The sequence below is a fragment of the Oncorhynchus clarkii genome, chromosome 3 (genome assembly GCF_045791955.1).
Source record: "Oncorhynchus clarkii lewisi isolate Uvic-CL-2024 chromosome 3, UVic_Ocla_1.0, whole genome shotgun sequence".
Classification (NCBI taxonomy): domain Eukaryota; kingdom Metazoa; phylum Chordata; class Actinopteri; order Salmoniformes; family Salmonidae; genus Oncorhynchus; species Oncorhynchus clarkii.
In genome coordinates this window covers 49973660-49997113 of record NC_092149.1, presented here as the reverse complement: position 1 = coordinate 49997113, position 23454 = coordinate 49973660, and the positions used below count along the sequence as shown (strand labels likewise).

The window sequence follows — 23454 nt, the reverse complement described above, 5'->3', positions numbered from 1 at the left end:
ACGGCTGTCAGCCAATCAGCATTCAGAACTCAAACCACCCAGTTTATAATAGACAATAAACGCCGCAAACCATGGCTGCATGTGCACTAGACGTTAACTCATTGATGGGATAAGTACAGTAGGTATGGAAAGGATTGTCTGGGTATGTGTGAACTGGACTACTGTATACCACTCTCTACATGCATTTTGATCTTGCACAGGCAACCTCTCCTAGACTGAGTTATCTGTAATCTGTCTGTGCTGAGGTAAACACGAGTACTGTCTGGATTGCTGTCCTTAAAACAATGGAGAGGGGTGAATCGAATCTGCAGTCTGCTCATGGATAAGGTAGAGATAGAGTGTGTGTATGGAGACGGGGAGAGCAAGACATTTAAAGTGAGCAGCAGCATACTGTGGCAGCCTACAGGAAAACAGCAAAGGATTTTTTTAAAGCAGCCTTGGAAAAATTGAACAGCCCTCATCAGGGTGTAGGAAAATAGGAAAAGAGAGGGAGTGGCAGGGAAGGAAGGAGAGGGGGGTAGGTGGATGGGGGAGGAGTGTACCAGAAGGCGGCAACGTTTTCCCAGATGAAGCAGGCAAAGTAGAGCATAGAGGACATATACACTGAGCCAGCTTTCCTCTGGACACTCCCCATCTCGTGAGCCCAGTGCTTGGCTAGTGGTCTCGGGACACTCCCTAAGCGTCCATAGTTCTGGAGCTTTCTACTAGGCCTGCTACCCCCACCAGACCCCTATCTCTTTTGGGTGGCCAGCTATCTTTGACACTTCCTAATCCTGGTCTGGAGCCTTTTCCTGTAGCCTTTTCCTGGATTTCTCTCACCAAACATCCCCAATCTATTCTGGAGCTCTTCACAGCAGTGGCAGCCCCAGCGGGGCCAGGGCAAAGACCCGAGGGAGAGGTCTACAATTTGGTAAGTGTAATTTCTTCTCCTTTGACTCATTCTATTTGTCCTCATCTTGATTGTAAAAGGCATAGCCTACACTACATAATGTGTTCAGCACAGGTTGTGGTTTAGTGTTGCGGTTGTTGGTTTGATTATAATCTTACCCCCTGGTTGCTGTTTTTATTCTGTCTCATATTACAGCAGCTGGTTCTACTTTGTTGTCCTTCAGCCAGCCTCCCTACATGGCACAAGCACATTTTACATGTGTGCTAAAAGACTGGTGGACCTGAATTTGTTTACAGGATTCTTCACACAGCTCCTCCTGAACTGTAGCAACAGCCCATTGAGGGTTGAGTACAGAGCTTTCATGAAAGGGGAAATTGAACATTCCTGTGGATATATATATATATATATATATATATATTATTTGTGATTTTTATCAATTTAACCATTATTTAACTAGGCAAGTCAGTTAAGAACATATTCTTATTTACAATGGCAGCCTAATTTACAATGAAGGTCATATATCGCAGATGTTTATAATAGGGGTGCTTGTAATTAAATGTACAGTGAAGACATATGGGCATATGATGAGGCTGCCATTTCACTTGATAAACAGTGTTTCTTTAATACTTTGAGTAGTTTTAGTGTGAGTAGCCCATTTAAAGTATGACACCGACTTGCCAGTGAGTCAGGATTCTCTCCCTGTGTTTGTGGTCAGGTGGATACTCTCAGGCACGTGGCTGGCTATTAGTCATATTTCCAAAACACTATCAACGGCCCACCAAATAACATAACATAAAAGTTTATTCATTGGTTAGAATCGTATGACTTTGTGTGTACACACGAGAGTGTACTGTATGTGTAGGAGGGGTCCATGAAAATGATTGCTTTGTGAGAGCTCTTCCTATTCTTTCACATCTTTTCACAAGGAGGAAATGCCTTTGTGGTGTTTTGAACTATGGAACAATTTACCTTGCTGTAAACGGTAAAAAAAAGAGAAAATATACTATCAAAATTAGCAATTGTTCTAAAAAGGTTGTAAAATGACAATGTGAGGAAAGGGAGACATTCTACAGCCAAAAAATAACTCTCCCTTTATGGAACATTTGACTGTTTGGAGTGTACAATACAATAAGTTCTTGTGAGTTTCCTCTCTGTGAGGAGTTGAGCACCTCTTCCCTAGGGTACTAGACAGCTGATTGGTGCGGAATATATTTTCTTCCAAAGGCTAATACATTTGTATTTGATAGCAGCACCAAAAGTAGTTGTCATACTAACACAGGGACATAGAGAATAGGGTTGGAGTCAATTCGGTTATGGCATATGACTTGAGAATTTGCATCTGAATTGGAGAGTTACCTGTTACTTTTGGTGCGATTTTTTAGATTCATGAATGAGACACCTGGTTCATTCTCTGTATTGTCCTGGTTAAACTGCATTCACTCCTATACTGCTTGAGCATTCTGCAGTGCAAACTACACTAGACTTAATTGAGTCCATGCGGCACACCGACTGTAAGAAATGCCAAGCTTTGGGTTGTCAATCTTCTTACACCTCTCCCTCTTAGCCAATCAGTAGATAGAAAGAGAAAGCATAAGTCTGATTGGATTTCCGAGCTCTGCATGCAACCCAGCTAAAATGTTGATGACACAGTTAGATCGATTATTCAGCCATGGATGTCCACACTGATCAGGAAGTAGGGAGGGAATCATTTTACTTGCAATTATTTTTGTCTTCTTTTTTGCAGGAAATTCCCACGGGCATGTGTCAAGGCTAGCAATGGAATCTCCCCAAAGCTTGTGTAAGTTGACAGATACTAAAAGGTTGCATGAGATTGCATCAATCATGCAATAATACAATGTAAAACCTCTACAGGATCGGTGGGTCCCCCGCGGGACGGTTGAGCTAACGTAGGCGATTGTGATTAGCATGAGGTTGTAAGTAACAAGAACATTTCCCAGGACATAGACATATCTGTTATTGGCAGAAAACTTAAATTATTTTTAATCTAACTGCACTGTCCAATTTACAGTAGCTATTACAGTGAAAGAATACCATGCTATTGTTTGAGGAAAGTGCACAGTTATGAACTTGAAAATGTACTAATAAACCAATTAGGCACATTTGGGCAGTCTTGATACAAAATTTGGAACATAAATGCAATGTTTCATTGGATCAGTCTAAAACTTTGCACATACACTGCTGCCATTTAGTGGCCTAAATCTAAATTGTGCCTGGGTTGGCATAATACATTATGGCCTTTACCTTGCATTTCAAAGATGATTGTACAAAAAAAAAATAACATGTTTTTTTCTTTGTATTATCTTTTACTAGATCTAATGTGTTATTTTCCCCGACATTGATTTAACATTTCCACAAACTTCAAAGTGTTTCCTTTAAAATGATATCACGAATATGCATATCCTTGCTTCAAGTCCTGAGCTACAGGCAGTTAGATTTGGGTATGTCATTTTAGGCTAAAGTTTTTTTAAACGTGTGGATCCTTAAGAGAATTTCCTCTGATCAAAATCTCCATTAACCAGAATAGAGAAACAATACGAGGTCTAAATTGATTAAGACTATATTTGTAAGGATGGTCAAGATGACTTTTGACCCCAACCTTGACCACTAACCCCTGATCCTGCACAGTTGCCCAGGGTGATGAGGACCTCCAGGTGATGAAGGCGGGGGCAATGTTGAGGAAGGTCAAGTCTCGCTCTTGGAAGAAGCAGCGGCACTTCCGCCTGCAGGAGGATGGCCAGACCATCTGGTACAAGTCCAGGTGGGCAGGGACAGGCCACTCCACCTGTGAGTACTGCAAGTGTGTGGGTTTGGGTGGGTGGAGGAAGCAGGGAGGAGACAGTATAAGAATTGACCAGACTGTAGATAAAAAGTTGAATGAACGGCCATAGTATTTCTCTCGTGAAAAAAGAATGAGGCATACAATCATCTATTGAGAAATCACTTTAGCATAGAAAAAGCCTGAGTATGTCTTCACATGATGCCTAATGTTCTCTCTTAGTCTCTGTGGCTGACGTGGATGTGGTGCGCGAGGGTCACCAGTCGGAGATCCTGCTAAGTATCGCTGATGAGTTCCCCGCTGACCTCTGTTTCACCCTGGTGTTCCGTGGTCGCCGCAGCAACTTGGACCTGGTGGCGGAGTCGCCGTCCGAGGCGCAGGTCTGGATCCGGGGTGTCCGCAAACTGATCCAGAACACTAAGAGCATGAATGATAAGGAGAGGCTCGACCAGTATCCTTGTTCCAAGCTCAGCATTAAATACAACATACGGATTGATTAACCATACAAACCAATGAGGGTCTATAACGTTGCTCCATTCTATCTTAACTCTTACTAATTGTTGCCCTTAGCCAGCGTCTTCCTTTTTCTCAGGTGGATCTGGGACTGGTTTCAAAAGGCGGATAAAAACAAAGATGGACGGATGAACTTCAAGGAGGTGCGCACACTGCTGAAGATGATGAACGTGGACATGAATGAAGAGTACGCTCTTCGCCTTTTCACGGTGAGGTTACCGTCATCATCTACTGTTCACTTTTGAATTGAATCCATCTCCCATGCTAACTCTTGTATAGATCCAGCTATTTGTCTGTCAATCCCAAATGAATGGGAGGGTGCTTATCTTTCCCATTCATTTGGAATTTAGGCATATGCTCATATACTCACATGCAAATCCATGGATTTTGACATGTAATCAACCTTAAAGTATAGTGAGCAGTAGTTAAATGTGGATGATGTAAGTGGTGGAATTGTCCCCAACATTGGTTGCTTTTCTATGACGTCATCGTAAGTGACTACACTGTCAGTGGTCTACCATCATAAGGTGGTAGAACTCTAATCGAAAATAAAATGTAATGGGAACACCTTTTCTCTGAAGTAGACAAGTATTCTGCTCTTTGCTTTTACCCCCAGATGGCTGATAACTCAGAGTCCGGTTGTCTGGAGAACGAGGAGTTTGTCCAGTTCTATAAGATGCTGACGGAGAGGGAGGATGTGTGGCGGGTGTTCCAGGACTATTCTCGGGACGGACAGATATTAACCCTCGCTGAGCTGGAGGACTTCCTGAAGCAGAAGCAGCAGGAGGGGGAGAGGAGTCTGGAACACGCCCAAGAGTTGATTGACCGCTATGAACCCTCAGAGAACGGTAAGGACCACTGTGCAACTGTGGTCAACCACAATCAACTATATGAATGAGATCATTAATAGCCTCATTAAGACAATGTCAATCATAATGAATGACAACCACAATGATCATTACCTAGTTTACTTGAGTGAACCACAAGAGCCCACAATGGTCGGTCAACAAGTCGCCATGTTTCATAAAAAATATGTTGTACGTTTTTTTGTGCCCTTTTATTTTTTTTACTTTGTAGTTTTTTGGGGGGTTTCTGTCATGGAAATTCTTACACAGGGACACTCAAAGCCAATTTTAAATTAATAATTGTTTATTGTCAGCGTGCGGGAGAGGTTCCAACCAACTCAATGCACCATTGTCACGTTCTGACCTTAGTTCTTTTGTTATGTCTTTGTTTAGTATTTCTGTGTTTGGCCTGGTATGGTTCTCAATCAGAGGCAGCTGTCAATCGTTGTCCCTGATTGAGAACCACATTTAGGTAGCCTGTTATCCATTGTGTTTTGTGGGTGGTTGTTTCCTGTTTAGTGGTTTTGTTTCACCTTTCAGGACTGTTTGTTTGTCGTATTTGTTGTTTTGTCTAGTGTTGCATATTTCATTAAATAATATGAACACTTACCACGCTGCACCTTGGTCCTCCTCTCCTTCCACCAACGAGAAGCGTTACAACCATAGTACACATGTCAATCAGGAGCTCTGCCTGGGCAGACCCAGCAGTTGTCTTATATACGGCTATACACAGACAAGTTATATTTGCATGATTTAGCATAATTAATTCATTACCGTTTTGTTTTATTCATGTGACCGACCAATACTGTTTCATAACATGGGACAGACCAACACCTTACAAGGCTTCTTTCTCTCCAAGCTGAAACCTTTAAACTGAGATATCTTTCGTTTGTTCTCCAAACAAGGTCTGGTCATACTGCCAAATTGCAGCTACTGATAAGCGAGGAGTTGTACAGTCAGCCACTTGCATGAACACAGAAATTGATTTATAGAACAGCATATGAATAGAACACAGAAATTAGTTATAAGAAAAGCACAAACATTAAAATTTCCATTACAGTTCCAATAAGATTTTTTTTATAGATATATTTGTCCTTATATTAAGTATTGTATATTGTATGTCCATATATATAGATTTTTCAACTAGTAACCATGATTGACCACAATTATACTGACCATAGTCAATTGTAATCAACTGTCATTGTCGACCACAATCAACAGAGAGATGTAGTTTACTGAGCATTTTCTGATTGGTTTGACTTATATAAGACAGAACTTCCCATGTCTTCTCACAGCCAAGAAACACGGGGCCATGTCTATAGACGGCTTCCAGATGTACCTGGTCTCTCCAGAGGGCGCCATCTTGGATCCCCAGCTGCTGGCCCTACACCAGGACATGAGCCAGCCCCTCAGCCACTACTTTATCTGCTCCTCCCACAACACCTACCTGATGGATGACCAGCTCCGAGGACAGAGCAGCCAGGAGGCCTACATCCAGTGAGGAACAAAACACTCAGCATTGCAACCCTTTATAGCTTACATGGCAGTAAGGCACTGTTCAAACAGCTTTTGATATGCACCGCTGTTGAACTCAGTGTGTCTGTGTGCAGGGCTCTGAAGCGTGGCTGTCGTTGCGTCGAGGTGGACTGTTGGGATGGGCCAAATGGAGAGCCGGTTGTTTATCACGGCCACACCTTCACGTCCAAGATACTTTTCAGAGACGTCATCACCACACTGGCGGAGTACGCCTTCAAGGTGGGCACTTCAATACCTGAATTAACTGTAGCCTCCATGACCACAGCAGCTCTATCCCCAACTCTAAATCTAATCCAGTCTCTTAGTGGTTCTGTCCATTTGTCTTCTGTATTGGTTTTTGCTTCAACCAAGTATTCAGCATCATAAAACATCCTGTCTTCAGCCTTCACCTCTTCTCAGAAGAACGACTGTAAAAAAAAAAAAAAGACTGTCAAAGTTCAACACATCCTTTTAGGAATTCCGTCCGTCCCCTCTCCCCTCTCCCGGTGTCCTAGGTGTCTGAGTTTCCTGTCATCCTGTCCCTGGAAAACCACTGCAGCATGGAGCAGCAGAGGGTCATGGCCCAGCTCCTGGACACCATCCTGGGGGACACACTGCTCAGGGCCCCCCTCGACAGACTGGTTCCCCAAGAGCTGCCCTCTCCTCAGGTAAGACCAACACTGGACCGCTTCAATTCACTGATCAGGGTCCGGGGTGGTACTGCAGTGGCTCCGCAAATTTTTGTTTTTTGGAGGGGGGAGTAATTTGTTGGGGATTTTGTGGTGAAAGATACATATTTTACTATCGCTAGCTGCAAAAGAGGACCATTGTGGATACCATTTTTATGTCTCTGCGTCCAGCATGAAGAAAGTTACAGTGCCTTGCGAAAGTATTCGGCCCCCTTGAACTTTGCGACCTTTTGCCACATTTCAGGCTTCAAACACAAAGATATAAAACTGTATTTTTTTGTGAAGAATCAACAACAAGTGGGACACAATCATGAAGTGGAACGACATTTATTGGATATTTCAAACTTTTTTAACAAATCAAAAACTGAAAAATTGGGCGTGCAAAATTATTCAGCCCCCTTAAGTTAATACTTTGTAGCGCCACCTTTTGCTGCGATTACAGCTGTAAGTCGCTTGGGGTATGTCTCTATCAGTTTTGCACATCGAGAGACTGACATTTTTTCCCATTCCTCCTTGCAAAAGAGCTTGAGCTCAGTGAGGTTGGATGGAGAGCATTTGTGAACAGCAGTTTTCAGTTCTTTCCACAGATTCTCGATTGGATTCAGGTCTGGACCTTGGCCATTCTAACACCTGGATATGTTTATTTCTGAACCATTCCATTGTAGATTTTGCTTTATGTTTTGGATCATTGTGTTGTTGGAAGACAAATCTCCGTCCCAGTCTCAGGTCTTTTACAGACTCCATCAGGTTTTCTTCCAGAATGGTCCTGTATTTGGCTCCATCCATCTTCCCATCAATTTTAACCATCTTCCCTGTCCCTGCTGAAGAAAAGCAGGCCCAAACCATGATGCTGCCACCACCATGTTTGACAGTAGGGATGGTGTGTTCAGCTGTGTTGCTTTTACTCCAAACATAACGTTTTGCATTTTTGCCAAAAAGTTCAATTTTGGTTTCATCTGACCAGAGCACCTTCTTCCACATGTTTGGTGTGTCTCCCAGGTGGCTTGTGGCAAACTTTAAACAACACTTTTTATGGATATCTTTAAGAAATGGCTTTCTTCTTGCCACTCTTCCATAAAGGCCAGATTTGTGCAATATACAACTGATTGTTGTCCTATGGACAGAGTCTCCCACCTCAGCTGTAGATCTCTGCAGTTCATCCAGAGTGATCATGGGCCTCTTGGCTGCATCTCTGATCAGTCTTCTCCTTGTATGAGCTGAAAGTTTAGAGGGACGGCCAGGTCTTGGTAGATTTGCAGTGGTCTGATACTCCTTCCATTTCAATATTATCGCTTGCACAGTGCTCCTTGGGATGTTTAAAGCTTGGGAAATCTTTTTGTATCCAAATCCGGCTTTAAACTTCTTCACAACAGTATCTCGGACCTGCCTGGTGTGTTCCTTGTTCTTCATGATGCTCTCTGCGCTTTTAACGGACCTCTGAGACTATCACAGTGCAGGTGCATTTATACTGAGACTTGATTACACACAGGTGGATTGTATTTATCATCATTAGTCATTTAGGTCAACATTGGATCATTCAGAGATCCTCACTGAACTTCTGGAGAGAGTTTGCTGCACTGAAAGTAAAGGGGCTGAATAATTTTGCATGCCCAATTTTTCAGTTTTTTATTTGTTAAAAAAGTTTGAAATATCCAATAAATGTCGTTCCACTTCATGATTGTGTCCCACATGTTGTTGATTCTTCACAAAAAAATACAGTTTTATATCTTTATGTTTGAAGCCTGAAATGTGGCAAAAGGTCGCAAAGTTCAAGGGGGTCGAATACTTTCGCAAGGCACTGTATATGTACTTTCACAAGCCAATGCTAACTAGCGTTAGCACAATGATTGGAAGTCTATAGGAACAGTTAGCATGCTAGCTGACACTGAAGTAAATAAATGGCTTCATTACCAAAATCTCCTTTAATATGGAGGAAATTACAGTCATTGGTGCTAATTACAGGCTTTTTTCTGTATACAACATTATTAGGAAGGCCATCTAAGTGATGATTTTAGGGGTGAAAAATAAGTTTCAGTGTCAACTTAAAACAACAAAAAACAGATAGAAAGCATGAAGAAAAAATATTGAACTATATACATTTTTACACATTTTTAAATAATACCATCTTTGAGAGCTAACAATCAAATAAAAGCTGGACAATCAGGAGGAATCAAAACATTCAGGGCACATGCCATTAATTTTTGTGATAATGTTTGAGCAGAGGAACAAAGCATTAGCCATGGCAAAATGTATAGAAGGGCAGAAAATGAGCTTTACAACAGCAAAAAAAATTATACGCAGCCAAGATACCTTTCTAGCTAATGGAGTGTTAGAGTTTACACTTCCTCTCCAATGATCAGTGGGAAGGTCTAGATAATGAAGCTGTCTACCAAATCTATTCAATTGAACATTTTGATTACATTCACCTGATAAGGCAAGATGTGTGCGTTTATTTTTGCTAACATATGATGGGGGTCCCTGGGTTGCCCATTTGCCTGGGTTGGGGTCCCTGGGCAAGCAAAGTTGATTCTATTCTATTCTATTCTATTTATCTACTCTACTGTAACCCTTATTCAACAAGGCAAGTCAACTATTTATCAAGTCAATTGAGAAGACGTTCTCTAAGGATTTGATTTCCTGTCTATGACTTTGTTCAGGTTTTTATTCAGCAGTGATGCTGGGAGCAGTGATTTTCATACTCTTCTTCTAGTCAGAGCACTTAAAAGAGAGATAAATATCCAATGAGGTGTGTGTTTGTGTATGTGTGTGCTAGACTAAAGTTAGTTAGAACAATTTATTAAAGTGTTACTCCAAAATGATATAATAATTGACGATACAAAATACAAATAAAACAAAAACATATTGTGGACCACTCAAATAGATTTGAGACACTAAAAAAATCATATTCAAACATGGCACAGTATTTCCTTTGGCGTCTTCTACGTATAATACATGACATCATCTATTCATTGGCATCAGTTATTATACACGGTCATCTATACACATGTGTGTGTATGTATGTGTGTGTGTATGTGTGTGTGTGTGTGTGCGCATGTGTCCTTGGATTCGTGCATACTCATACAAGGATCTGAAGGGAAAGGTCCTGCTGAAAGCGAAGAAGATTGGCGGCGTAGAAGAAAGTGAAACGCTGACCGATGAGGTCACTGATGAGGTCAGCGACGAAGATGAGGCTGACCCTAAGAGCCTGTCTGCAGAGGCCCTTCGTCTCAATGATAAGGTACGTGGCTGGACGTATGTATCTGGAAGGATGAACGGATGGATGATGGACAGACGGATGGATGGATCTGTTAGGATGGACGGAAGGATGGATGGATGGAGGTGAACGACTGGCAACCTCTTGCAGTCATCTGCACCAACTATTACACTTATACATTACTAGATTATTACTGACAATACATTCTGCCATTTTGCAAAAAATATCACACACTAAGCAAGCAATAAACACAGTGCTTTGACCTGTCAGCTAATCATGATATGCCATGGTTTAATTAATAGCCACCAAGCAGGTGATATTTGTTCACTCACATGTAACGTCCTGTCTCTTCAGAAATCCAAGTTCTCCAGGGAACTATCGGATCTGGTCGTGTACTGTAAGAGTGTTCATTTCCACAGCTTTGAGTACTCTCGCCTGCACTCCAAGTGCTACGAGATGTCCTCCTTCTCTGAATCCAAGGCCAGGAAACTTGCAAAGGACACAGGTGCACTCTGAACTATTTTAGCAATACCTACATACCAAACATTGTATCGATATTGCCAAGGATCATTGGTTAGGAATTCACAACCATTCACTGTTGTAGGTCCGCTGGGTTATGGGATAGACAAAAGCATCACTGTATGGCTGTGTCTTTCTCAGGGGCAGAGTTTGTGCACCACAACAGCAGACAGCTGAGCAGGGTCTACCCCAGTGGCATGAGGACCGACTCCTCCAACTACAACCCACAGGAGCTGTGGAACGTAGGCTGTCAGATAGGTGAGAGCCTCTTCACTAAAACCATTTTGTACTCAGGTCAATGTTGTAGTGTAAATCTGTTTTTAAACAAGCTAGCAGTTTCGGTTTCCCATTGATTCTGGGAATGAAGTCATACGTTTACTGACCTGTAAAACTGAATGTTTTTAAATGTTCTGATAACGGAAGTAAAAAATGTTGTCTGTTCTGGGAATGTTTATTTTTAGGTTGCAGGGAGGTTCTGAGAACATTTACTCTGGTTCCTTGAAATTTTTCCCTGGAGTTTTTATTAACGCTTTTGAGAACAAAAATTATAGGTTATTTTGAGGCTTCCTTAAAACTTTAATTGAATGTTTCAATAACATTTTTAATAACACTGTTATTGCTTATGCTTATTTTGGGTTAACTTTTTTGAACTACAAGCACAGATAGGACACATAGAAATGTGGTAGCGCTATAGGTTCGGGGTGAATATTTAGCTATTTTCACAACCAATAAAAATTATTGTGGTGGTGCGAAAGGATTGGGTTTTGATGAATAAATAAGTATGTGTGTCGAGGCTTGACCCCTCACTGGCCAATCAGAACATGCTCCGTGGCTAAATATATGGTTGGTTCAAGTTGTGTATTTGCGGTCTTTTATGTATTGCCTTGGAATCAACTCCAATTCCAATGTTAGTCCGTCATAGTTTGTTAAATAGCTTGCAGAAGCGAAATGACAAAATGTAGACCTATCCCATCTTTGCTAAATATGTTAACTTGAACCTGTTCGCAGTCCACACTGTTCTAAGTAATTGCATGGCTTCAATATGGAAATATATACAGTACCATTCAAAGGTTTGGACACACCTACTCATTCAAGGGTTTGAGTATAACAATAGTGAAGATATCAAAACTATGAAAGAACACATGGAATCATGTAGTAACTAAAAAAAAGTGTTAAACAAATCCAAATATATTGTTCTAGCCGTGTCTGAATCCTGGCTTAGGAAGACCACCAAAAACTCTGAAATCTCCATCCTTAACTACAACATTTTCAGACAAGATAGAACGGCCAAAGGGGGCGGTGTTGCAGTCTACTGCAGAGATAGTCTGCAGAGTTCTGTCCTACTATACAGGTCTGTACCCAAACAATTTGAACTTCTACTTTTAAAAATCCACCTCACTAAAAACAAGTCTCTCACTGTTGCCGCCTGCTATAGACCACCCTCTGCCCCCAGCTGTGCTCTGGACACCATATGTGAACTGATTGCCCCCCATCTATCTTCAGAGCTCGTGCTGCTAGGTGACCTAAACTGGAACATGCTTAACACCTCAGCCATTCTACAATCTAAGCTTGATGCCCTCAATCTCACACAAATGATCAATGAACCTACCAGGTACCACCCCAAAGCCATAAACACGGGAACCCTCATAGATATCATCCTAACCATCTTGCCCTCTAAATACACCTCTGCTGTTTTCAACCAAGATCTCAGTGATCATTGCCTGCATCCGTAATGGGTCAGCAGTCAAACGACCTCCACTCATCACTGTCAAACGCTCCCTGAAACACTTCAGCGAGCAGGCCTTTCTAATCGACCTGGCCCAGGTATCCTGGAAGGATATTGACCTCATCCCGTCAGTGGAGGATGCCTGGTTAGTTTTTTTAAATGCCTTCCTCACCATCTTAAATAAGCATGCCCCATTCAAGAAATGTAGAACCAGGAACATATATAGCCCTTGGTTCTCTCCAGACCTGCCTACCCTTAACCAACACAAAAACATCCTATGGCGTTCTGCATTAGCGTGATATGCAACTTTTCAGGGAAGCTAGAAACCAATATACACAGGCAGTTAGAAAAGCCAGCACTAGCTTTTTCAAGCAGAAATTCATTTCCTGCAACACAAACTCAAAAAAGTTCTGGGACACTGTAAAGTCCATGGAGAATAAGAACACCTCCTCCCAGCTGCCCACTGCATTGAGGATAGGAAACACTGTCACCACCGATAAATCCACTATAATTGAGAATTTCAATAAGCATATTTCTACGGATGGCCATGCTTTCCACCTTGCTACCCCTAACCCTACCCCTACCCCTACCCCGGTCAACAGCACTGCACCCCCCACAGCAACTCGCCCAAGCCTTCCCCATTTCTCCTTCTCCCAAATCCCGTCAGCTGATGTTCTGAAAGAGCTGCAAAATCTGGACCCCTACAAATCAGCCGGGCTCGACAATCTGGACCCTTTCTTTCTAAAATTATCTGCCGAAATTGTTGCAACCCCTATTACTAGCCTTTTCCACCTCTCTTTGTGTCGTCTGAGATTCCCAAAGATTGGAAAGCAGCTGCGGTCATCCCCCTCTTCAAAGGGGGGGACACTCTTGACCCAAACTGCTACAGACCTATATCTATCCTACCCTGCCTTTCTAAGGTCTTTGAAAGCCAAGTCAACAAACAGATTACCGACCATTTCGAATCCCACCGCACCTTCTCCGCTATGCAATCTGGTTTCAGAGCTGGTCATGGGCGCACCTCAGCCACACTCAAGGTCCTAAACGATATCTTATTAACCGCCATCGATAACAAACAATACTGTGCAGCCATATTCATTGACCTGGCCAAGGCTTTCGACTCTGTCAATCACCAAATCCTCCACGGCAGACTCGATAGCCTTGGTTTCTCAAATGATTGCCTCGCCTGGTTCACCAACTACTTCTCTGATAGAGTTCAGCGTGTCAAATCGGAGGGCCTGTTGTCTGGGCCTCTGGCAGTCTCTATGGGGGTGCCACAGGGTTCAATTTTTTTGGGCCGACTCTCTTCTCTGTATACATCAATGATGTCGCTCTTGCTGCTGGTGAGTCTCTGATCCACCTCTACGCAGACGACACCATCCTGTATCCTTCTGGCCCTTCTTTAGACACTGTGTTATCAACCCTCCAGACACGCTTCAATGCCATACAACTCTCCTTCCGTGGCCTCCAACTGCAACTCTTCAACTGATTGCTGCCTGCACCTGCCCGCCTGTCCAACATCACTACTCTGGACGGTTCTGACTTAGAATATGTGGACAACTACAAATACCTAGGTGTCTGGTTAGACTGTAAACTCTCCTTCCAGACTCACATCAAACATCTCCAATCCAAAGTTAAATCTAGAATTGGCTTCCTATTTCGCAACAAAGCATCCTTCACTCATGCTGCCAAACATACCCTCGTAAAACTGACCATCCTACTGATCCTCGACTTCGGCGATGTCATTTACAAAATAGCCTCCAATACCCTACTCAATAAATTGGATGCAGTCTATCACAGTGCCATCCATTTTGTCACCAAAGCCCCATATACTACTCACCATTGCGACCTGTACGCTCTTGTTGACTGACCTTTGCTTCATACTCGTTGCCAAACCCCCTGGCTCTAGGTCATCTACAAGACCCTGCTAGGTAAATTCCCTCCTTATTTCAGCTCGCTGGTCACCATAGCAGCACCCACCTGTAGCACGCGCACCAGCAGGTACAGTGCCATGCGAAAGTATTCGGCCCCCTTGAACTTTGCGACCTTTTGCCACATTTCAGGCTTCAAACATAAAGATATAAAACTGTATTTTTTTGTGAAGAATCAACAACAAGTGGGACACAATCATGAAGTGGAACGACATTTATTGGATATTTCAAACTTTTTTAACAAATCAAAAACTGAAAAATTGGGCGTGCAAAATTATTCAGCCCCCTTAAGTTAATACTTTGTAGCGCCACCTTTTGCTGCGATTACAGCTGTAAGTCGCTTGGGGTATGTCTCTATCAGTTTTGCACATCGAGAGACTGACATTTTTTCCCATTCCTCCTTGCAAAACAGCTCGAGCTCAGTGAGGTTGGATGGAGAGCATTTGTGAACAGCAGTTTTCAGTTCTTTCCACAGATTCTCGATTGGATTCAGGTCTGGACTTTGACTTGGCCATTCTAACACCTGGACATGTTTGGTGTGTCTCCCAGGTGGCCTGTGGCAAACTTTAAACAACACTTTTTATGGATATCTTTAAGAAATGGCTTTCTTCTTGCCACTCTTCCATAAAGGCCAGATTTGTGCAATATACGACTGATTGTTGTCCTATGGACAGAGTCTCCCACCTCAGCTGTAGATCTCCGCAGTTCATCCAGAGTGATCATGGGCCTCTTGGCTGCATCTCTGATCAGTCTTCTCCTTGTATGAGCTGAAAGTTTAGAGGGACGGCCAGGTCTTGGTAGATTTGCAGTGGTCTGATACTCCTTCCATTTCAATATTATCGCTTGCACAGTGCTCCTTGGGATGTTTAAAGCTTGGGAAATATTTTTGTATCCAAATCCGGCTTTAAACTTCTTCACAACAGTATCTCGGACCTGCCTGGTGTGTTCCTTGTTCTTCATGATGCTCTCTGCGCTTTTAACGGACCTCTGAGACTATCACAGTGCAGGTGCATTTATACGGAGACTTGATTACACACAGGTGGATTGTATTTATCATCATTAGTCATTTAGGTCAACATTGGATCATTCAGAGATCCTCACTGAACTTCTGGAGAGAGTTTGCTGCACTGAAAGTAAAGGGGCTGAATAATTTTGCACGCCCAATTTTTCAGTTTTTGATTTGTTAAAAAAGTTTGAAATATCCAATAAATGTCGTTCCACTTCATGATTGTGTCCCACTTGTTGTTGATTCTTCACAAAAAATACAGTTTTATATCTTTATGTTTGAAGCCTGAAATGTGGCAAAAGGTCGCAAAGTTCAAGGGGGCCGAATACTTTCGCATAATATACTCGGAAGTGGTGGGGGGTGTGCGCGCCTGCTAAGTCTGACCAGAAGACTGCTCCGTCTACCTCTTCTCCAGCAGCGTTGTTTTGGGTCAGCCTCTGGAATCAATTCAAATGCCCTAGGTGGTACGTAGAAAGGAGCCGCTTCAGGAAAGTCGCATTCCTGGTCGTAGTGATGGTAAGTTGACGTCACTCTAATATCCAATAGTTCTTCCCGGTTGTATGTAACAACACTTGAGATTTTCTGGGCTAACATTGTAAGAAATAATACATTAAAAGAAATACTGCAAAGTTTCCTAAGGACTAGAAGTTGGTGCCATCTTTACAGTAATGATGGACTGTCATTTTGTCTTTGCTTATTTGAGCTGTTCTTCCAATAATATGGACTTGGGTCTTTTACCATATAGGGCTATCTTCTGTATACCAACCCTACCTTGTCACAGCACAACTGATTGTCTCAAACGCAATAATAAGGAAAGAAATTCAACAAATTAACTTTTAACAATGCACACCTGTTAATTGAAATGCTTTCCTGGTGACTTCCTCATGAAGCTGGTTGAGGGAATGCCAAGAGTGTGCAAAGCTGTCATCAAGGCAAAGGGTGGCTACTTTGAAGAATATCAAATATAAATTCATCCCAAACCATCTCAATTGAGTTGAAGTCGGGGGATTGTGGAGGCCAGGTCATCTGATGCAGCAACATCACTCTCCTTCTTTGCTGGTGATGCTGTGCAAAGTGTTTATACAAGGGTGGCTAAGAATCTAAAATATATTTTGATTTGTTTAACACTTCTTAGAATACTACATGATTCCATATGTGTTATTTCATAGTTCTAATGTCTTCTCTATTCTACAATGTAGAAAATAGAAAAATGAAGAAAAACCCTTGAATGATTAGGTGTGTCCAAACGTATGAATGGTAGCATTCACACTGATATTGGGGCTAGGCCTACTGTAAATTGCATTATGGCTGAACATGGAAATGCAAAACGTTGTTAATAGGCAAGATTAAATTCTTTACTGATAAGGCCTGAAAAGACAACAAATAATTATCAAATTATAAACAAAACACAACAACAACTTGTTTTTAAATAGGCTATGTCCAATACAGCTACAGGCACCATAATCACTCCCTGTGTGCATATAATATTACAACTACACAGACTATGGAGGGTTTTTACACACATCAACATTTTTCACTGTAGCTGGACAAATATCCAATATAAAGACAAAGAGAGAATGTCCACTCAATGTTATACTGCTCCCAAATATGTTTTATAAATATATTGGAACCAGCTTTTTTTTTACCTCTTTTTTCTCCCCACAAGAGAAGGTTGCTGTTGTTTTATACTGGTATCTTTCATTTATTTGGCGTGGGCTACGGCCAAACAGTAGCCGTGAATTCGTAAACTCAATCCTATGTCTGGACAACTGTTCCTTTATGATCCAGCCAGGTCATTACAATATAATAAAATCGGCAGTATAAAAAAAGACAAGACGGATTGCTGTTGAGCCAGCCTTCATTACAGTAGACCTAGGGCAGGGCTGCCCAACCCTCTTCCTGGAGATCTCCTGTCCTGTAGGTTTTCAGTCCAACCCTAATTTAACATATCTGATTCAGCTAGTTAATGTCTTGTTGAGCAGCTAATTAGAATCAGGTGTGTTAAATTAGGGTCGGACTGAAAACACGCTGGACGGTCGAGCTCCAGGAAAGAGGGTTGGGCAGCCCTGGCCCAGGGTAGCCTACGGAGGGCTTGGGTTTTGAACATATGAAACGTAAAAACAAGCAATTGTTACAGGAAAACAACTTCTAAAAACGAGGTTCACCAGTATTCACCGAGGGATCTGCATGGCTATAATAATATAGGCCTGCCTACAACACAAAGATAAAAAAAAGGGACCGTTAGCTCTTTTAATAAGCTTCGGTGATTAAGTTTTATTTCCAAGTGGTCTCACGAGACAAGCCCTTTTTCAACAGTCTTGACTGCATTGGTCAGGACAAAAATAAACAGCTTTTATTGAGAGGAAGGGAGACTATGCTTGGTATTCAATCAAATAAAATGAAATGGGGGAAAAACTATAGTTTTATGTTTCTTAAAACTCTTCTTCCATGCGCATATTGACAGTGTGCATCACGGCTACATAGGCTGTGTTTTTCCACTGTCAAAATTCATGCCATAACCAACCGTGTTACTGATAAAACCAGCTTTTGGTTGGTCTTACATATCCCTACTAGCCCTGCCTGAAATGAGAACTTTGGATCACATTTTTAAGGAAACATACATATCAACATATCAAATATTTCTATCCCTCCCATCTGAGCGCAAGCGAGATGATATAAGACAGGTAAATTGCCAACAGTTTGAAAATAGCAGAGCGCTAGCTTTAACAGGTTGAAATTGCCAACGAACATGAGATCGACGCTAGCGCCGCCTTAATGCCAGCCGAAAATAGAGCCCATAATCTTCTGTTCTCTATCCATGGAATTAGTCCAATGTGCCACCAGGATGGAGCTAGCATGCCATGTTTTTTTCATGCATACAAAGCTTTTCATTTTAGTCTATTCAAACAAACCCAATTCCAAAAGAAAACAAGCACTCATTAAGATCAGGTGTGGCCAATTAGTGTGCGAGGTCCACACTCCTGAACACGCTTCACAAGATAGAGGATAGAGAGAGAGTTCTGTTGATGCTGAGAACGGAATGTCTATGTTGTTAAATAACTTTCTTAGAACGTTCTCTTTGAACGCTACGAAGGTTTTTCTTGTGGTTTTTATGGGACGTTTTCTTTATGTTCTGAGAACAGAATGTATGTTCCTGTAACATTATGTGCTAGCTGGGCAAGTTCAGGCATAGCCCAGCTAGCACATAACGTAAAACTTTGCTTGTTTTTTTTTATACACTCTCTGTCCCAGACGATTTACCTTAAACAGGCCTAGAACCTGTTGTTTCTAATATATACATTACATTAGGCCTGGCTAAACACACTGTACACATCCGTACATGCATTGCTTGCTTCCTGGCTGGAAGAAAGAAGGAGAAGGTTTACTGCCCGAAATGGCAAGGTAACACATCCTGTAGATGGGTCTGGAGAGAAACAGGGTGCAAGCCAAGGAGAGTTAGACTACAAGCACGTTGTCTCCTCACTCTTCTTCACTTTGTGACAAATTTGTGAAAAGAGCTGTATGCATTTATTTGATGTTCTCTTAGTGGCTCTGAACTTCCAGACAGCTGGGCCAGAGATGGATCTGAACGATGGGCTCTTCAATCAGAACGGTTGCTGCGGCTACGTCCTCAAACCTGACTTCATGAGGAATGATGACTCTTTTGATCCAGAGAGACCCCAGGACCGGAATGGTTACACATCACTCCGCCTGTCTATCCAGGTCCAGAAACAACTATCTGTTGTGTTTTGTTGTGTGCATGTACAGTTAGTGTGTTTTGCCGGTTTCATTTGCAATGTTTTTGAGTATGTATCCTTGTCTGAGTTTTGATTTTTATGTGCATGTGTTGTCCATAAGGTGATCAGTGGGCAGCAGCTACCAAAGGTGAACCACAAGGAGGGCTCTATCGTTGACCCTCTGGTTAGAGTGGAGATCTACGGAGTATTTCAGGACCAAGCCAAGCAAGAAACTAGTTACATTGACAACAACGGTGAGGACCAGCTTTCAAGGACTGTCAAAACACATTCATTGGGGTCTTTGTACAGACCCAGCTTACTCCTGGTCTAAAGTGGTCTAGGCCGCTTTGTGGCCTAAGGGGGTCTAGGCCGCTTCCTCCAGTGCACATGAACCGCAGCAGCATGGGTTCCAATTCGGCCCAATGTTATTTCAGCAAACTCTCCTCTATCTTCTATCCAATAAACTAAGACTTAAAAAATATACAGTACCCGTCAAAAGTTTGGACACAACTACTCATTCAAAGGTTTTTCTTTATTTGTCTTTGTTTAACACTTTTTTGGTTACTACATGATTCCATATGTGTTATTTCATAGTTTTGATGTCTTCACTACTATTCTACAATGTAGAAAATAGTCAAAATAAAGAAAAACCCTTGAATGAGTAGGTGTGTCCAAACTTTCTACTGTTACTGATGTAAAAAAAAAGAAAAGCATGCATTATCATTATTATTACACGTAAGTATGATACACCATGCCATGTTTTAGTCAATTAGATAGAACCCCTGTACTTCTCTTGGCTGTCTAAAACCTGGAATCTGCTGCCCCCTGCCTACAGGTTTTAACCCTCTGTGGAATGAGACCCTCAATTTTATCGTCCATGTCCCTGAGTTGGCCCTGGTGCGTTTTGTGGTGGAGGACTATGACAAGTCCTCCAGGAACGACTTCATGGGCCAGTTCACTGTGCCCTTCACCTGTATTCAGCCAGGTAAGATTGACCTTATCATATTACACCTGAGGGTGAAGTCTGGACAACTGGGTAAATCCCAATGACAGTTTTCTTTAAATGATTGTACAAAATAATTTGATCCTATTGACTCGCTAAAGGTTAAATCAATTGATGAATCTTGTCAGAATTTGACATCCCTGCTGAGTGTTTTAATGTAAGCCTGTTATGTACAAATGTACATATTTTATTGTATGAGTGATGGTTTCCAAGTGGTTCTTCATGACAACAAGCTGAATTTCTTTTGGCTCCTCTCCCCACACTTCACAGGATATCGCCATATCCACCTTCTGTCCAAAGATGGGACGGCAATCCCTCTGTCTTCTCTGTTTGTCAACATCAAGATCTCCGAGCTAACAACAGAAGTCTGATGGCCCAAGGATTGGCTGAATAACATGCCGCAAACACCAACCACATGGGAGGGTTACAATAATACTGTTATCAGTTTTTAAAGCTAAATCTATACGCCCAATGAACTGCTTTAGATCATTTCTGCTTAAATAGCAGTTTCTGTTCAAGCAACATCAGCGGGGCCTCACACTGATGAAAGACAAAAAAACACTTGTCTCATGGCCTAGACAGCCTTACCTGGGAATTTTCAGCATTTTAGGGATTTTTTTGCTATTTCCCCAATATATAATCTTTTAAAATAATCAGAGTTTTTTAAAAACTTGAATGTCATGGGAGTGCGTCAAATCATATAGTGGTCCACGTTTGACGCCCACGCATATAACTGAGATGAAATCAATGAAGAAATGCTTGAGCCCAGTGTTAGCTTCTTTGACGTGGCACATTCAATAGCTCTTGGCTCATCAAACTGATGCAAGGACTGACATATTGCAGGGTTCAAAGGTCATTTTAGAGTAACAGACTTTGCAATGGCCTCTTTTTAAAAAAAAATCAGTTTTATAACCATCCAAGTATTCAACATTTGCACTGTGTGCTGGTAGAGTAGCTTAATTGTATAAACAATTATTCCTCCATCTAAACATTTCAATAGATATTCTTTACAGTTCTTCAAAGTGTGGCATGAAACTATATCTATTATCTAAAGAATCGTGTTGTAAAAGTATTAAACTGTAAAGTATTTATGTGCATAGAGCTCTGTAAATAAAGAGAAATGAAAGACCTGTCTTTAAAAAACGATATTTTAGAAAGCTATATTCCTATTGGTTAAAAATACTTTCCATTCATTTTATGTCAGTTTTCAATTTTGTATTACACACCATTAATTGGCTGTTTTAAATAATGTCTCATCAGACCACAGATCTTTTGCTTTATTTTGTTGCAAACTCCAGGCGTGCTGCCATGTGCCTTTTTCTCAGGAGTAGATTCCGCCCGGTCACTCTCCTATAAAGCCCAGATTGGTGAAGTGCTGTAGAGACTGTTGTCCTTCTGGTAGGTTCTCCCATCTCAGCCAAGGAATTCTGTAGTTCTGTCAGAGTGGTCACTGGGTTCTTGGTCACCTCCCTGACCAAGGTCCTTCTTGCCCGGTTGCTCAGTTTGGTCGAACGGCCAGCTCTAGGCAGAGTCTGGGTAATTCCATATTTTTTAAATTTCCCAATGATGGAGAGCACTGTGCTCTTGGAAGATTTTAACACCTTATAAATAGTTTTATACCCTTCCCCAGATACGGTATATTCCTATTCACAATTATATTTCGGAGATCTACGGCCAGTTCCTTGAACTTCATGTTATAGTATCTGGGTCTCCCGAGTGGCGCAGCAGTCTAAGGCATTGCATCTCAGTGCTAGAGGTGTCACTACAGACCCTGGTTCGATTCCAGGCTATAACACAATTGGCCGTGATTGGGAGTCCCATGTGGCGGCGCACAATTGGCCCAGTGTCACCAGGGTTCGGGTTTGGCCGGGGTAGGCAGTCATTGTAAATAAGAATTTGTTCTTAACTGACTTGCCTACTTTCTGCTCTGACATGGACTGTCAACTGTGGGACCTTATATAGAAAGCTTTGTTTCTTTCTAAAACATGTCCAAACAATTTAATTGGCCACTTTGTCATAATGAGGTATTTTTGTAAATGGGTCAGAAAAATATCTACTTAATCAACTTTGAATTCAGGCGGTAACACCACAAAATGTAGAATACGTCAAGGGGTATGAATACTTTCTGAAGGCACTGTACCTCTGCAGCACTGGCATGGTCAGTCCGTTTGTTGAAGCTCTGATCTAGTGTGGTGTTAAGATGGCGCTGGAGGGGATGGCTGCTGTTTTATAGGCTCTTTGTCACTTTTTTTTGACAAAATGTTGCTGCTACAGACTCTTATGACCGAAAATAGATTCTGGACATCAGAAGAGCGATTACTCAATTTGAACTGGACAAATAATTTTTCTTTAATGAGTTGGACGAAAGGGATTTACTCCAGACACGCGAACAGACCCTCATCCCTGTCATTCGCAGGAGAAAGAAATGGAGGTTTCGCAGAAGGAGATCGAGATGCCTTGTGAGGATCCGGCGACAAGTGGCAAATCTGCCTTTGCCATTGGTACTACTGGCCAATGTACAATCGCTGGGTAATAAAGTGGATGAACTACAAGCACGTATATCCTACCAACGGACATTAAACATTGTAATATCTTATGTTTCACCGAGTTGTGGCTGAACGACGACATGAATAACATACAGCTGGCGGGTTATACACTGGTATATACACTAGTCTCTGGTAAGACAAGGGGTGGCGGTCTATGTATATTTGTAAACAACAGCTGGTGCACGATATCTAAGAAAGTCTCAAGGTTTAGCTCGCCTGAGGTAGTATCTCATGATAAGCTGTAGACCACACTATCTACCAAAGGGTTTTCATCTATACTCTTCGTAGCTGTCTAATTACCATCACTAACCGATGCTGGCACTAAGACCGCACTCAATGAGCTGTATACCGCCATAAGCAAACAGGAAAATGCTCAGCCAGAGGAGGTGCTCCAAGTGGCCGGGGACTTTAATGCAGGGAAACTTAAATCTGTTTAACCAAATTTCTATCAGCATGTTAAATGTGCAACCATAAGGGGAAAAAAACTCTGACCACCTTTACTCCACACACAGAGACGCGTACAA

At 41.9% G+C, this 23454-nt stretch overlaps 1 protein-coding gene across 2 annotated transcripts; it reads left to right on the top strand.

Moving 5' to 3' along the window:
- Window positions 1-564: 564 nt before the first annotated feature.
- Window positions 565-22980, top strand: LOC139396676 (1-phosphatidylinositol 4,5-bisphosphate phosphodiesterase delta-4-like). 2 transcript variants are annotated; one of them, XM_071143628.1, is made up of 17 exons: window positions 583-910; window positions 1085-1232; window positions 2634-2687; window positions 3536-3694; window positions 3909-4137; window positions 4279-4408; window positions 4816-5047; window positions 6340-6541; window positions 6655-6799; window positions 7075-7227; window positions 10334-10486; window positions 10817-10967; window positions 11123-11239; window positions 19192-19367; window positions 19503-19635; window positions 20217-20366; window positions 20655-21530. In XM_071143628.1, exons 3-17 carry the CDS (start codon window positions 2666-2668, stop codon window positions 20753-20755), a joined length of 2253 nt encoding a protein of 750 aa, XP_070999729.1. In that variant the 5' UTR covers window positions 583-910; window positions 1085-1232; window positions 2634-2665; the 3' UTR covers window positions 20756-21530. The 2 variants fall into 2 exon arrangements, with proteins under 2 accessions (XP_070999721.1, XP_070999729.1); XM_071143620.1 differs by lacking the exon at window positions 1085-1232 and having other exon boundaries at window positions 565-910; window positions 20655-22980.
- Window positions 22981-23454: the final 474 nt, after the last annotated feature.